Genomic DNA, 15,372 nt, shown 5'->3' with positions numbered 1-15,372 from the left:
TACTGATTTGAATACTGCTCTATCCAAAATAATTGAAACCTCGATTTTGCTAAACAACAAAAAAATTCTGGTTTAATGCCAACAAAAGATAAAGTACGTCACTAAATATAATTTTAACTTAGTCATTACAGTTTCTGTTCTTGAAAATGATAAAAAAAGAATAAATGGACTTATGAATTAATTAATCTAAAGTTATTAATACAGTATGTAATCCATAGTTATGTCTCGTAACTTTAGTTTTAAGATATTTCAAATAGTAAGTTTTTCGAAAACTTCAAGAGAAATTCTTGCTATTTCAGTAAAATAATTTGTTCGACGAAGTATTTGATGATCATTGAGTGGTTCTGATATTGTTATCATCTGGACATACTATTGCCAAATATTCTGTGAAGAGAGCTGGATGATATTTGTGAAGTCGACTATTTGTAAAAAACAACTTTAATTTTCTGGATGATATTTGTGAAGTCGACTATTTGTATAAAATAACTTTAATTTTCTGGATGATATTTGAGAAGTCGACTATCTGTATAAAATAACTTTAATTTTAACTTTACAACGTGTAAAATATTTTTTAAAATATTTTCTGTAAATAACCTATACTGGAAACTGGTACTTTATAAATAATATTCAGAGGATTAATTATTAGGTTTCTATAAATCTTTGACATAAGCATCAAACAATGCTAAATTGAAATACGTACTATTTTCAAAAACTGATTTACCAAATCACAATTTATATATCAATGAAAATTAAATAAATGTCCTTTATTTTTATTTTTATTTAATATTATTTTAAATTTAATGCTATTTTGTTTCGATTATGATGTTTAATTTGCTGATCAAAAATCATGATTTCGCTAATAATTATCATAGGATAGAATAATAATTATCAAATGGATAGGAAAAAATCTAGCCTTTTGGTATGAAAAGTTTAACCCTTTAACGAGAATATCCTTTGATATTCTCGTTAGAGGGTTAAAATTCATTGATCCTATAATCAATGATCGCTATGTCATCCCTGAAAGAAATAATCACTAATATGAGGAGAAAGGTTTAAACCTACGGATTTCTAAATAGTTAAAGAATATTGTTACTTTTAATTTAATTATTATGTATTAATTATATGCATAAATTAATATGCATTCATTTAATTTAATGCATATGCAATCATTAAAAGAATGGATGAATTTTATAGTATCATTTACGGTGCGTTAACCCTAATACTAAGCTGCAAAGAGGTTTTAATTAGATTGAGGATTGCTTCCGATTCTTCGATTCTACAAGGTGGTCAGTTATCATGTAGTAAAAACGTTTTGCTACTAATGACGTCGCTACTTCCGCACTGCATTCTAGACTTGTCGGTTTTCTAGGACTCAACTTCCTCTATTACGATTTGACGTCTTCGATCACAAATTTTGAGCTCCACCGGCTTCTGCTTGTTTTTGTAATCATTTCATTTCGTTTTTCGGACTGTACGGCTCGTAGAACATTCATCTAATTACTTCTGTTTATTAAATCCCATTAATAATTTGTAAATTCTTTTTGACACACCAGAAAAAAATGAAAGCAACCAAGAAAGGTGAATAATAACTACGAAACGTGGTTTTAAATGAAATGTTTGATGTATTTAGGCTAATTTTACTTTTGTCACTTAATAATAAAATAATGTTTAATATAATTTAATAATGTCTAAAATAATGTTTTTTTTTTTTTTTTTAGCGAATCAAATGCAGGTTATTCTTCAGCCTGTGTCCTCCCCCGAAGGAAGCTCTGTTATTGTGGAGACCACTTCTGGAGCAACTGTTGCATCTCTCATCTCTTCATTTTGCACTCAGAGAGGAATACCGTTCAATTCTTCATTGGAAATATTTGACGAAAAGAAGAGGCCTCTACCCCAGTTCAGCACCCTTTTATCTCTAGGAATCACTAATGGCCAAAAACTTCTCATAGGCTATAGAGGTAAAAAAAAAGTTTATAATTGTTTTTGATGAGATTAATTCTAATTGCTTTTGATAAGTGGAATTTTAATTGCTTTTGTTAAGTGGAATTTTAATTGCTTTTGTTAAGTGGAATTTTTATTGCTTTTGATAAGAGGAATTTTAATTGCATCTGATAAGAGGAATTTTAATTGCATCTGATAAGAGGAATTTTAATTGCATCTGATAAAAGGAATTTTAATTGCTTTTGTTAAGTGGAATTTTAATTGCATCTGATAAAATCAATTTTAATTGCTTTTGTTAAGTGGAATTTTAATTGCTTTTGATAAAAAGGAATTTTAATTGCATCTGATAAGATGAATTTTAATTGCATCTGATAAGATGAATTTTAATTGCATCTGATAAGATGAATTTTAATTGCATCTGATAAGATGAATTTTAATTGCATCTGATAAGATGAATTCTAATTGCTTCTGATAAGATGAATTCTAATTGCTTCTGATAAGATGAATTCTAATTGCTCCTGATAAGATGAATTCTAACTGTCTCTGATAATTCCTAATTAAAGGGATTTATTTAATTATTCCTTTTAACTGCGAATTTACTTATCCATCTAATTAGATGACTTAGGACATTTCGGCGATTATTTTTATTTGAATCCATATGAGTTGATAAAAGATACCCGAGATACTTTTATAATTTCAAGTGATTTGTCTTTTAAATTAATTACCACTTTGAATTAATTATAGATTGAAATATTTTTAAAAATCTGCTTTTTCTGTCCACAAGTGAGACACGTCATCGTATACGAAAAGCTTAACATCTCCTTGTAAAGCTGTAATGGAAGGCAAACCTTTTATTTCTGAATTGTAATTGGTTTGCAGTGGCTTAGTTGCAGAATTTCGGCTTCAAGGCCTGATTCCGCGACAGATCCATCATATACGTGACTCTAGTGCAGATTAAATACATCAAGATCAAACGCCTCTCATCTGGTATGGTGTAGGAGACTGGAACTGGAAATGCTGTTCATTCATTATCTGACCACATTCAAAATAACGAGTTCCTTCCTAGATGGCTTATAAAATGGGATGTTAACCCCCTAAACCAGGCTTTCTCAAACTAAGGAACATGGACCACTAAAGATATTTTACGTCATTTTGGATTGAGGCATTTTTTTACTTTTATGTTCAAAATGAAAATAAAATGGTTTAATTTGCATTATTCATATGCATATATATTTTTTTCTATTTTTAATGTCCCTTAAATAAGAAAATATGGTGATTACTACACTAGCATATTATAGTGACATTCTAGAATTAATATTAAAACGGGCAGTTGATTTTTTGACTTCGTAAAAGCATTGACTTTCTTGCATTTGGAAAGTTTTATATACGAATATAATTAAATAAATTTAAATGCTTTTATTCTTTGATTATGAGCGCACCATTTAGAATGCTCTGATTTTTAATCGGTAAATGCTTTTAGGATGCTACATGTATTTTTAATTTTAATTTTGCAATTTCGTATAACAGATAGACTGCGTGTTTCCTGTTTATTCCAAGCAGGTGTTATTAACCCCTTCGTATATAATGACGAGTCTGACTTGCGTATCGAATTACTGAATTTATAATTTAAAATCATCAGTAAAGTAAAAGTATTATGTAATTTAAAATACAAAAAATCTCTTTAAAAGCTTCAGTATTTCAAATACCTTTAAGTATTATAGAAAATAAAATAACAATAAATGTCCCAAACAAAGTGTGTAATCTACTTTGGAAATGAAGTAAATTCATGGTCAAGGGGTTAAAATACTAATGCGTTATAATAAATTGCTTCAAACTCAACAATTTAATATATTATAATTTTAAATATACGTGAACTGAAAGCATGAATTTTAGTGAATCATCTTCCAGTATAACAAAGAGGTACTTCCAATTTTATTTTGAATCATTACGTTGAAGCATATGCTTCCAATCCTTATTTCAATTCTTAATTGTTTAATTCTCTGTGTATTTTGGAAACCAGATGCTTAGTTTACTATCGAAGGTTAATCACTTATCAATGGCTTTTTATCAGCTCAGATGTGAGAAACTGTCCTTTCTGTTAAGATAATAAAAGACCTGGAAAATTTGTCACCGCCTTCATTTTAATACTGTGCCACTGAAGGACTGCGTGTAAATGAAACAGTGATTTTCTTTCGTAAAACGATCTAAAAATTCATTCCTCGTCGAATTTGAGGATAAATACGCTTCAAAAAAATACTTGTTTGAAATGGAAAGAACTGCGTTAAAAAGTGCGTTGAACGAAAGAAACTCTTTGGTTTCTACTGGTAATTTTTATTACTGAATAATTTTATTGAATGTTTGTTTGTTTTTGTTTTTTTTTTTTTGCTGCTTCTGTTACTTAAATAGGATCACTTCGTAAATTTATTCTGTATATTAATATTGCTTCTTTTATTATTATTGTGTCTTTCTCTTTATTGTGAAAGGATACAGATACTTATTTAGATGATATTCAAAACCAAATTACCTCCAATAATTTGATCCATGAAACTGATGATTGTCAATGTGTCATACCCATCAATCTTAATCAATCTGATACTTATTTAGGTGATATTCAAAAACAAATTACCTTTAATAATTCGATCTATGAAATTTGATAATTGATGATAGTCAATGTGTCATACCCATCAATCCTAATCAATCTGATACTTATTTAGGTGATATTCAAAAACAAATTACCTTTAATAATTCGATCTATGAAATTTGATAATTGATGATAGTCAATGTGTTATACCCAATCAATCTTAATCAATCTATTCGTAACATATTCAGAACATTTGATTCTAATAAATGCGAAATAGTCAATCAATCTTAATCATCTTATTCATAGCATATTATAGACTTATAAAGATGATAACTAATGTTTAATTTTATGACATTAAAAAATTATTTGAAAGATGATTTTCATCCGTAACGATCTAAATTTCATTCTTTTCCGAAGCAGAATAAAATGTTTCAACCCGTCTGAATAAATACCTCCTTGAAATGACTACAAAAAGTATGTTGAACGAAAGAAGTGTTTGGGTCCTCTTATAATTACAAATGATAAATTTTTATTAAACTTTTTTTGGTTTCTATTACTAAAAAAAAAAAAAAAAAAAATTACGTCTTCTGGATTTTGCTTATTAATATTATTATTTTTATTATTATTGCTATTTTCCCTTTCCTGTGATAAACTTCTGATATTTTTAGATTGTATTCGAAAACAAATTCTGCGTATTTTTAAGCATAAAATATGATGATAATCAATGCATTTTATTCAATTGCCTTTTAATAAAAAATTCATATAATGCTGTCTCATTGAACCTATTTATGGTATATATACTATTGGCATTAATAATCGATAATAGTCAATTTGTTTAACTGTCCACTAATGAGCTTAACTTTGAGTAACTGTTTGTAATACTGTCCATTAATGAGCTACATATCAGTGAAAAAGAGGGTTGCTCCTGTAATAGTCTAAAATTCCATTCCTTGTTAAAGCAGAGAGAAATACACTTCAATCGCCTGAATATGCATTACCTAGAAATGGACACAAAATGTATTTTGAACGAAAGAAGCTCTTTGGTCCACCCCCCTGGTAACTATAATTGCTAAACTTAATTAAACAATTTTTATTACTTAAACATTATCACGTACATATTGTATATTAATATAGCTTTTTTAATTGCTATTGCTGTTTATTTTGTGTCTAACAGATTTCTAATACTTATTTAGATGCGTATCTAAAAAATTAATTTTGTTCTAAACTTTCTAAGCAGAACAGACTAAAATTAAAATCTCTTAAACACAACTCGTAAATGACTATTGACTATTTTTTCTTTTAAATGAATTTTAGACTGGATATAACGTGGAACAAAATTTCAAAATAGAACTTTTAGAAATTTATTTTTAATGCAACTTAATATGGAAAAAATAAAGTATTTACTTCGTTTAATCTTTTTGAACTTTAATATTTCGTCCACCGATTCAAAAATTATTTTGTGTGTTTAGTATTTCTAAACGTTGCTAACATAACCCCATATATTGACTGTTATGAATCTTTTAATAATATTTCAGAAAATAACATTGATTATCTACATAATATCACACAATAAGCGTAATTTCCTTTCTTAAAATTTAAAAGCAACGTCTATATCTTTGATTCTATTTGGCTTCTTAAAGATGCTTTTTTCTGGATAAATTCGTAGCATTCGAAAAATGTGTGCTGTAAATTGATGAATGAATGTTAAATGTTGAGGCATTTTCAAGTATTTCCTTATATTTAATCGACTGCTTTGGAGATAATTCTCGAAATTAACTTTGAATACTTCATTTCAAAATTTCAACGATTTTGTTAAAAATATGATTTTGTTTTCACTTGATTTCTAAAGGTTTGCTTTCTCGTTTACAAAGTATAGAGAATGTACTGTAAATATCAGAAAATTCATACTCGAGATTTTGACGAATCCCCAACGTTTCAGATTTATTTCCCTGAGCTCGAAAAACACATTTTTGGAAAATATCTTTATCACACACAGACAACACAAAAACGCTTTGAGCTGGACGGATGATTTGGTATTGGTATACTGTCAAACTTTGAGCAAAATGCGTCCCGAGAAAGTCTGTCTGTCCTTCTGGTCGAATATAAATATAAACGAACCTGATGAATAACGCAAGGTATGGAAATTTGGAGAGTAGGATATCGGTGTTGTTTTTCTCTTCAATAAAGTTTCAGAAAACGTCCTCGCATACCTTTGAAATGGAACGTTAATCTGGATAAACTAAATTATCTATCTGTTAATCGTTAAACTAAGCTATCTATTAATCGTTAAACTAAGCTATCTATTAATCGTTAAACCAAACTATCTATAAAATGTTGACAAAAAAATGTTCTAAATAAAATTCATAATTAGTTAGCATTTTATTTGAATACGTATTTTTCTACTCTACTTTTGATTTTAATTATTATAAATTATTCAAACATGATAAATGAGTTATTTTTCACGTTCTTTAATATTCGAATCTGTTATCATATTCAAGTAAATGTACATTATTTAAAATAAGCATTCATTTTTCGTATGGGATATTACAATCCATCCTTTTCATGTTTTTTTCCCTCGCTTGTTTGTATAGATTACTGAGACACTAATTCTTTTGATACATTTGATCTTGGTTACTCTTCTTCATATTATTTCCATATTGTTTTCTGATGTATTTTCTTCGCCTTCATAATTTACTTTCATGAAGAAACTGCTTCGATTTATCTGTAATGTCGGAAACGATATTTTTTTTCTAATTTTTTTTTTTATTGTTTCTGATTCCTACAATTAAAAAACAATGCTGTATTTACTTTTAAAACATTCTAAATAAATTGGTATTTTAAGAAACTTTTAAAAGTTTTTTTTTTTTTAATTTATGCTCTGCGTTATTTACTGAATAAAATTATTTTTCTAAATATATTCTTGGAGGGTTTTTTCCCATAACAAGAATATACCTCTAAAAGGTACAGTTACACAGTACAAGGTTTATGTACTGTGTCTTGTACATAAACCTTGTATCTATGTTAATCTTGTATAAGAAAAGTTTTTCATTTTCGCTTATAAGTAGGCGTATACTGATTTTACCCATTTATTAAATCACTAAGTTAAATTGTATCCACCTTTGAGTGAAGATGCTGCAATGTTATACTTGGCCTGTTTCAGATCGGCATACTATATGTAATTATTCCATATTAACTGTTATTTTCTGTTCAGATATTTTTGCTCTGTTTTAAACACGATAAAACACTCAGAGATAGGTCTGATATTTTTGCATTCAATGTGTAACTCAATATTTTAACTTGTTAACTTGGGTACAACTGGTTTCATATCGGCATACTATATGTAATTATTCCATATTAACTGTTATTTTCTGTTCAGATATTTTTGCTCTGTTTTAAACACGATAAAACACTCAGAGATAGGTCTGATATTTTTGCATTCAATGTGTAACTCAATATTTTAACTTGTTAACTTGGGTACAACTGGTTTCATAATGAAATGTTTCATCATTTCCAGTTAGAAAGTTAATTTATCGACATATGTTGGTGAAACATTATTTTATTCATTGACTTTAGATATGTATGCTTCCGTTCAGATCACAAGAACGAAATTTCTTTCAGAAATTTGTGCAACCAATTTTTTTTAATGAAACGAACTTAATTCATGTTTAGAAGAAAAATGCTTTGAGTCGATTTAATTTTGGAACTGCAAAGACAAAAATGATGTGACATCACAACTCGGCATAAGACAACTTTCAATTGGATATCAAACAACATATTCAGTAATTGTCAAATAACTGTGAGATATCATTAATTTACTCCATTGATTAGTTTTGCAATGAAGAACATAAGATATAAAATATTTTTTCTTATTATAAAGATATTATTAATGCTAATTAAAATATTAAATGTATAGATTACGTACAAATTAAAATGTTTATTCTTAAAAAATCTAGAATATAAATAGAAAGCAGCTTTCTCCATGGGTAAATTTTACGACTGTTCCGAAAATGGATGCAAACTTAAAGAAAGGCGATCGATTTGGTATCAATAATATTCGAATTAATATTATAAAGAAATTAAAATACAATTCAATCATAACAAAGAAATTCTGTGATATTCATTGAAAATTATAAATGTGACTAAAATTCCAGTTAGAGTATTTCTATTAAAAAAATGCAATTTTGTTCCGGCATCCATATTTTTTATAAAGGAAATTAAAGCAAGAATTTAAGAATACATTAAAAAATAAGAATTAAAGGAATAAAAGTAGAAATATTATTTATGTGAAGTAGAATATTCCTTATTCTTATGGTATAGAAAATATGTGGATTATGTACGAATTAGAATAATTAATTTTCGATATCCTGACTATTAATAGCAGGTAATTTTCTTCATGATGAAATTTTATAGCTCTTAAAAATATGAATGTAAATTTTAAAAAAAATGACTTGAGCAATGAGTGATCACGTTCGATTCCTCAAAAAAAGTTCGGTAATTTTCATACTTTTAAAAGTGCGACTTTTGTTATCATCCGCCAATCTGCGGACGACGTTGCAGATCAGCATGATCGCTTTTTATTCCAGTATTCGGTTTAAGAATGTCATAGTAAATATCATAAGAAATAAAGATAGAAAACTAGAAAATATTGAGCATAATTTTTTAAACCGCTTTGATCCAAGCATTAAAAATATGTTTAATAAAAAAAATGGAGGACAAAATCAAAATCGTAAATGCATATGGTGCAGATATATAAGGAAAACGCTAGACAACCCCAACGAGTGAAGTAAGAGACAAAAAACTCTCTAGCATGCATTACATTAAAATTAAAATACAGCATAAATGTGATTGCGTTTTTAATTTGCTTAAACTTTTTTGTGTGTTTTTCAAGCTTTTAAGATTTTTGTTTTAGCTTTTAGATTTTTGTTAAAAGAATTATAATTCCTTTTGAATGCATTAATAAAGTTTTTTAAATGCACATTATTAGTATATATGACACGGAAAAAACATTAGAATTTGTTTTGGACACTTTTTTTCATTAAACATAGAATATAAATATATATTCTAGATGAAAATTATTTAATTAAAAAAATAAATTATAAATACATATTTTAAATAAAATTACAAATTTTAGATGAATACAAATGCATAATCTAGATTAATTTTAGCTAAGCCTAAAATATAAATGCGTATGCCAGATGAATTTTAATTAAACGTAAAATGAATTTGTGTTAGAGGAATTTAATTAAACACGCAATATAACTGCATATGCGCTAGATAAAATAAAAAATAAAATATAAATAATATATAACCCGTGCTCTAACCTTAATACTTTACTTACCATAAGAAATCAACAGCAAACGGGAAGACAAAACAAAAATTTAAAAAAAAATCGAACAGGAAAATATACTAAAGCAGCACACCTACCCTTGAATAAAGTAAAGCCAGAACGTCTGATTTATTTTGAGGAATACGTTTCAGTATAAATAATTTGTACACTGATGTAATTTTAAAAAAGCTAAGTTAAAAAACTGAAACCAAAGCTAAAAAAGCTTTTAAAAAGTTCATATTTAAATGCATGTTTGATGAATAGATTTCTTTTTAACTTCGGAATATACTAAAACTGGTTTCATAAATCTTCTACTTATTTGGAATTACTTCTTCCAGTTTATATTTTCAAGGTTAAAACTTTGATTTCAGGAAATTTTAATTCATTAATCTAATTTTCATATTAAAAAATCAAAAAATATTATTAACAAGTTATCACAAAATACTTGGGAAAATTTGAAACGACTAGCTGAAAAGAGTGTTTTTTACGAGCTAGAAAATATGTTTTTCTTAAATCAATTCCAAATATGTTAGTAGATTTAAATTTGATTTTTGAAAGCAATTAGAGAAAAGCTGTTATCTGTTGCTTAATTTTCAACAATTTTTCAGATTTATTTATGCTTGTTTATCACCGATAAGCTTTATCAATTATAAGACATCAAATATTTCATTTTGTGTTTGCTTCATATTAGTTCCTTTTATCATAAGAGCTTGATTCGCAAAGCTTTAAATACTAAATCGGAACGTACTAAATTCCGATTAAATACTAAATCGGAACGTACTAAATTCCGATTAAATACTAAATCGGAATTTCATTTTCTCATAGAGTGATGAAAGGGTTATTCGATGAGGCTCTATAAAAAATAGGTATTTTATCATTCAATTGGCCAAATTTAATAATTAACCTAAAAAATTGTGTGATGTGAAATAGACAAATGTTATCTTAAAATGCACATTAATAATGTATTTTTCACCTTTAATGGTTTTATGGGACAAAAATGTTGACCTGCTATTTTTTTAAATGCTTTTATTTAACTTGGCTTGTTTCATGTATATGAAGGCGGAATTTTGTAAACTATCTCCTTCTTGAGTTCTAGAATTCTGAAATTCTATACAGTTGTATGCTCCGCATGAAAATACAATTTTTATTTATATTTATATTTTTGAAAGTTTGGAGTTAATTAATTTTGTTTCAGTATGAGTGGTGCTATTTGGTAGCAAATTTTACAAAATAAAATATTGATTAAAAGATTCCGTAATAGTTATTATAAAAGCTTTATAAAATATATTTATAATTAAACGGTAGATAATAATAAAAATATTTCTTAACAATAAACATGCTTTTCATCAAAAATCTAGAAGTCAAATCAAAGATAGTAAAAAGATAAAGCTCTGAAAATAACATCATAAGGAAAGTAAAAATCAATAAAAAATGTTTTATAGAAGATGTTTAAATATTTATTGAATATTAAAATATATTTTGTATGCGATTTCAATTTTTTACTATGCATCCGTTAACTTTCGTCTTAAATCTTGATTATGTCGTCTTTTAATACTTTTCCAGTTTGCCTGAGTATTTATATCGGTGCCTTATGTTTTTACAATTTTCAATTTTGACTCCATATGTTTGATAAAAAATATTTTAGCTATTTTAGTACACTGAAATTCTTGCTTTTTTACAATATATCATTTATTTTTACTGTAAGCTCCCTTTTGTTTCATTTTTTAATATGTGTTTTAAATCTTTGTATTCTTTTTAGTTTTTTATCAAAGAAACTGCACAATTCTGATATTCTAATTCACTGTGATTTAAAAATCAAAACTGTATCATATATATGAAAGCAATAGCAAAATTATTGAGGAATGCAAACCTAAAGATTATTTATAAACTAAAACTATTATGTAATCTTCAACCTGTTTGTCAAAAAATGATAGAAGAAAGAATAACGACAATTATATAAGATAATTTCTATTGTTTCTATCTACATTTTGGTATCTTAATTTAGATTCGATAACCGTTACCAAGAGTATTACTGATAATGAAAAGTCATTATACTGGCTAGCTCAATAGCTGATTATGTCTCAATAGCTTATTTCTAAGCCATTAGAGATAAGTATATTCATACTTAAATGCTCTAAATAATATGGAGAAATGTATTTTATCTTGTTTGAGTCAAAAAATGTACTACTGAAGTTATTTGGAAGTCTAAATTTGTATGCAGCCCCCCCCCCATCTTCCTATCAGACATATATAGTAAAATAGTCTCGACCTCCTGCTGTTTTAAAAAAAAGTTACACTTCTCTCCAACAAAAACTGACCGAATTATGAAGCTTTTAATTTAGAAGTATACGACTTTGCTTTCCCCGTTTTTTATTTCTTCCAAAATTCGAAGCTTTATTTTTAAAAAGTGATTACTTATCCACGATTCAAAGTACTGTCCGTCGCTTGCTAGTACTTTTTCCCATCTTTCTGGTAATTGTCGGATATCATCTCGAAAAACTGAAGCCTCTTTTAAGAAGATTCATGCATCGATCATCCAGCCGAGATTGATATTGATCGAAACAAATGGTACTCGGGAGGAGCAAAGCCTGGAGAATATGGCAGGTGGGAAAGGACCTCCCATTTATATGTTTCCAAGTATGTCTTGACCGGTTTGAGGGATGTTGCAGAGCACTGCCATGCTGGAAAATAACTTTGTTGTAACCTTCTTGGTACTATCGTTACTTCTCCTTCAATGCTCGGGTCAAACGCATCAATTGCGTTCGGTATCTATTCCCTGTGATGGTTTCAACGACTCATAATATATACACTAAGTTGGTCTCACCAAATGCGTAACATAACCTTGGAACCTGAGCATTCGGTCTGAAGCATTGAAACTCGGACTAAAGCTCTTTTAAGAACACACTCTCCATAAGCATTTGAGAGTGTGCAACAAGCCTCAGCTGCAGATTTCTTCATATTTAAGCTGAAAATCAAAACTTCCGGCAAACGACTTGATCTTGGCTCGAACACTGACATTTTTGATCGAGAATAAATTTATGATGCAAACAGAAATTCACTAATGTGGTGCTGTCGTTTTGTTGATAAATGCCTAAGCTTACTGTGTGACATTTTTTATTTACCTATTTTTACCAGCGTATATAGCTGCAGCTAACTATCGAAAAATGACAGAAGCAAATTTGTGTACCTAATATTTTAGGTCATTCAATAGCCGCCTCGAAAATTTCTGTGCGTTAATCGACAGATATTCCACGAAACTGACATTAAAATGGTCTAAAATCGTAATAATCAAAATTCATAAGTCGGTCAGTTTTAATCACAGAAGCCTTTTTGTTTTTTTGTTTAAAATGTTAGTGTGTAAAAAATGTTTTACCAAATATGACTATTAAGATCAATTGATTGTATAAAACTGCAGACCTCGTAATTTTTCAGAAATACATTTATTACAATATATAATTTTTGAAGTTGTTTAAGTACTTTTCCAATAGGAAGTACATACTTATTTCAAACGGTTTGAAATTATTTGTTGGGCCGTAATTATAGTGTAAACCTTGTATAATAATAATTAAAAGCTATCATTATATAAAAAATTGGATTAAAAAATTAAATATTTACCTATTAGTATATAGGTTTTAACTTAAGAGTTTGGTCAGTGAAAGATTTTGCATAGTTGCCACTAATGCCTTAAAAGCACAGGAGCAAAGCTGTCACTTCCTTTTAACAGATAAATATTTGAATAGTTAAAACTACTGATAATGCAAATATTTTTTATCAGAAGAATAAACAGATAAAAATGTCTCAGTAAGAATGAAAAGTTTTGAGTACATAACGGGATACTGATATATTTACTTTGATTTTAAAATCGTATAGTAAATACAGCCAATCACTGAGAAATTTCTTTGTTATTTTTATCAATATGACTCAACATTTTTGGTTTTGGTATTGTTCAAATGGTATGTTCAAATTTTTAATACAATTTATTGAATTCTTCTGATAACAAATGTGCTGTTTTCCTCATTCATTCGTTGTTTCTTTGATAGTTATACATGAAGATACGTACAAAATGTCTAACAAAATGAAATAATGTTAAACAATTCTTGTTAAATTTGATTTAAAAATTTGAGATCTTTCAGTCAACTTAATTGACCGCACATCACACTCTATGTAAGTAATTTTATTAAAACTGGGGAAAATTCTGCTTTTGTAAAGCTGTCTAATGCTAAATAATATACTTCCAGTTACATAAATATACATTAGAAATACTAAAAAAATTGTTTACACTTTATGAATACGGTACTTACAGAGACGGCGTTAGCATGGGGACAAGGGGGGCAATTATCGCCCTGTCGGCAATCGCTTGCCCCCCAACCCACCCCAACCGGCGAGAAATTGAGAGTTTCTTCGGCAAATGTTTTCACCACTTTAGGATGGTTATGGAGAGCTAGGCATCAAAGAAAATTATAATTTAAAAACCATCGTATTGTAAACAATCGAAATATCCAAATAAGGTTTAAGAGATTTTTTTCTACAATTTGCAAAATAATCCCTAAGTGGCAAATCAATAAGATGTCGCATTTTGCCAATAATTTTTTTGTTGGATGTCGACGTCGATAAGTGCTCAGATTTTTCGCAGAAAAGATTAGTACCTGAATTTAAACAAAGCTAAATAATATTTTATTTTATTACATGTAAAATGAATTATGAGTAATTTTAAAGCCAAATAAGAGAAAATGGGTCCACAGCCTAATCGGATTGCCCCCCCCCCCCCACTCCTCCTTCTGAAAACTTCTGCTGCCGCCTCTGGGTACTTGCGATTGCACAATTTTATTCTTTTTTTTTATCCACTATCATAGGTATAGTAATTTGACAAATCAAAATAACATCCCATTTCTCTTGGTGCAGATCTATGCTGCATTGATTCAGCAAGTTTTTTTAGTGAAATACTTTTCTATGATTTCCAAATTTATTTATTTGGCTGATTTAACACGATGACTTTTTCACCTATTTTGTAAACTAGCATTTCGTAATAGTTTTGAGCTCCTTATGCAGCTATTTAAAGAACGGTAAAAAGTGTTTTATTTTGTAATATTTGATTAGGAAATAATATTGGTCTGGATTTCAAAGCCACAACAGAGGAAAGTGTCTTCCTTCAAGTTTCACATATATTTTTATAATACAGTGCATTTTGGATTTAACTTCACAATATAAAGAGAAAAACAAGCATGCATTTTTTTTTTCTTCTCTTGAATTTTGCTCAAAAATGTAATAATTTCACCTTTAATCTTTAATAATTATACTTTATTACTACCATATTATGAGTGATAAAAGATTGATTAAAGATAAAGATATGATTATAAGTTCATAACCATAAACCAAATTCATTTAAAAAACCAGATACCAAATTCCATTGATTCAAATTAGTGATTTTTTTTTTTTTTTTGAGATATGATGTTCATATACATGCAGACAGTCAGTTTATCCCAATTTTGGTTCACGCTGTCAGTTTTAATAATAAAGCATATGC

General features: G+C 28.1%; 1 protein-coding gene across 9 annotated transcripts in view; it reads left to right on the top strand.

Annotated features, from left to right (window-relative positions):
- LOC129958831 (ectonucleoside triphosphate diphosphohydrolase 8-like) overlaps positions 1 to 15,372 on the top strand; it is a 146,432-nt gene that overhangs the window by 107,041 nt on the left and 24,019 nt on the right. For 6 of the 9 annotated variants that reach the window (XM_056071532.1, XM_056071538.1, XM_056071534.1 and 3 more), the window contains one exon: positions 1,719 to 1,958. In XM_056071532.1, the coding sequence (XP_055927507.1) occupies positions 1,719 to 1,958 (240 nt within the window). Of the gene's footprint in view, positions 1 to 1,424; positions 1,579 to 1,718; positions 1,959 to 4,078; positions 4,266 to 15,372 lie in introns of those variants that run through there. The other 3 variants (XM_056071536.1, XM_056071541.1, XM_056071540.1) reach the window with 3 other exon arrangements.

Source organism: Argiope bruennichi, chromosome X1 (assembly GCF_947563725.1).
Source record: "Argiope bruennichi chromosome X1, qqArgBrue1.1, whole genome shotgun sequence".
Taxonomy (NCBI): domain Eukaryota; kingdom Metazoa; phylum Arthropoda; class Arachnida; order Araneae; family Araneidae; genus Argiope; species Argiope bruennichi.
The sequence above is the reverse complement of the archived record's forward strand: the minus strand, read 5'-3'. Positions and strand labels throughout refer to the sequence as shown.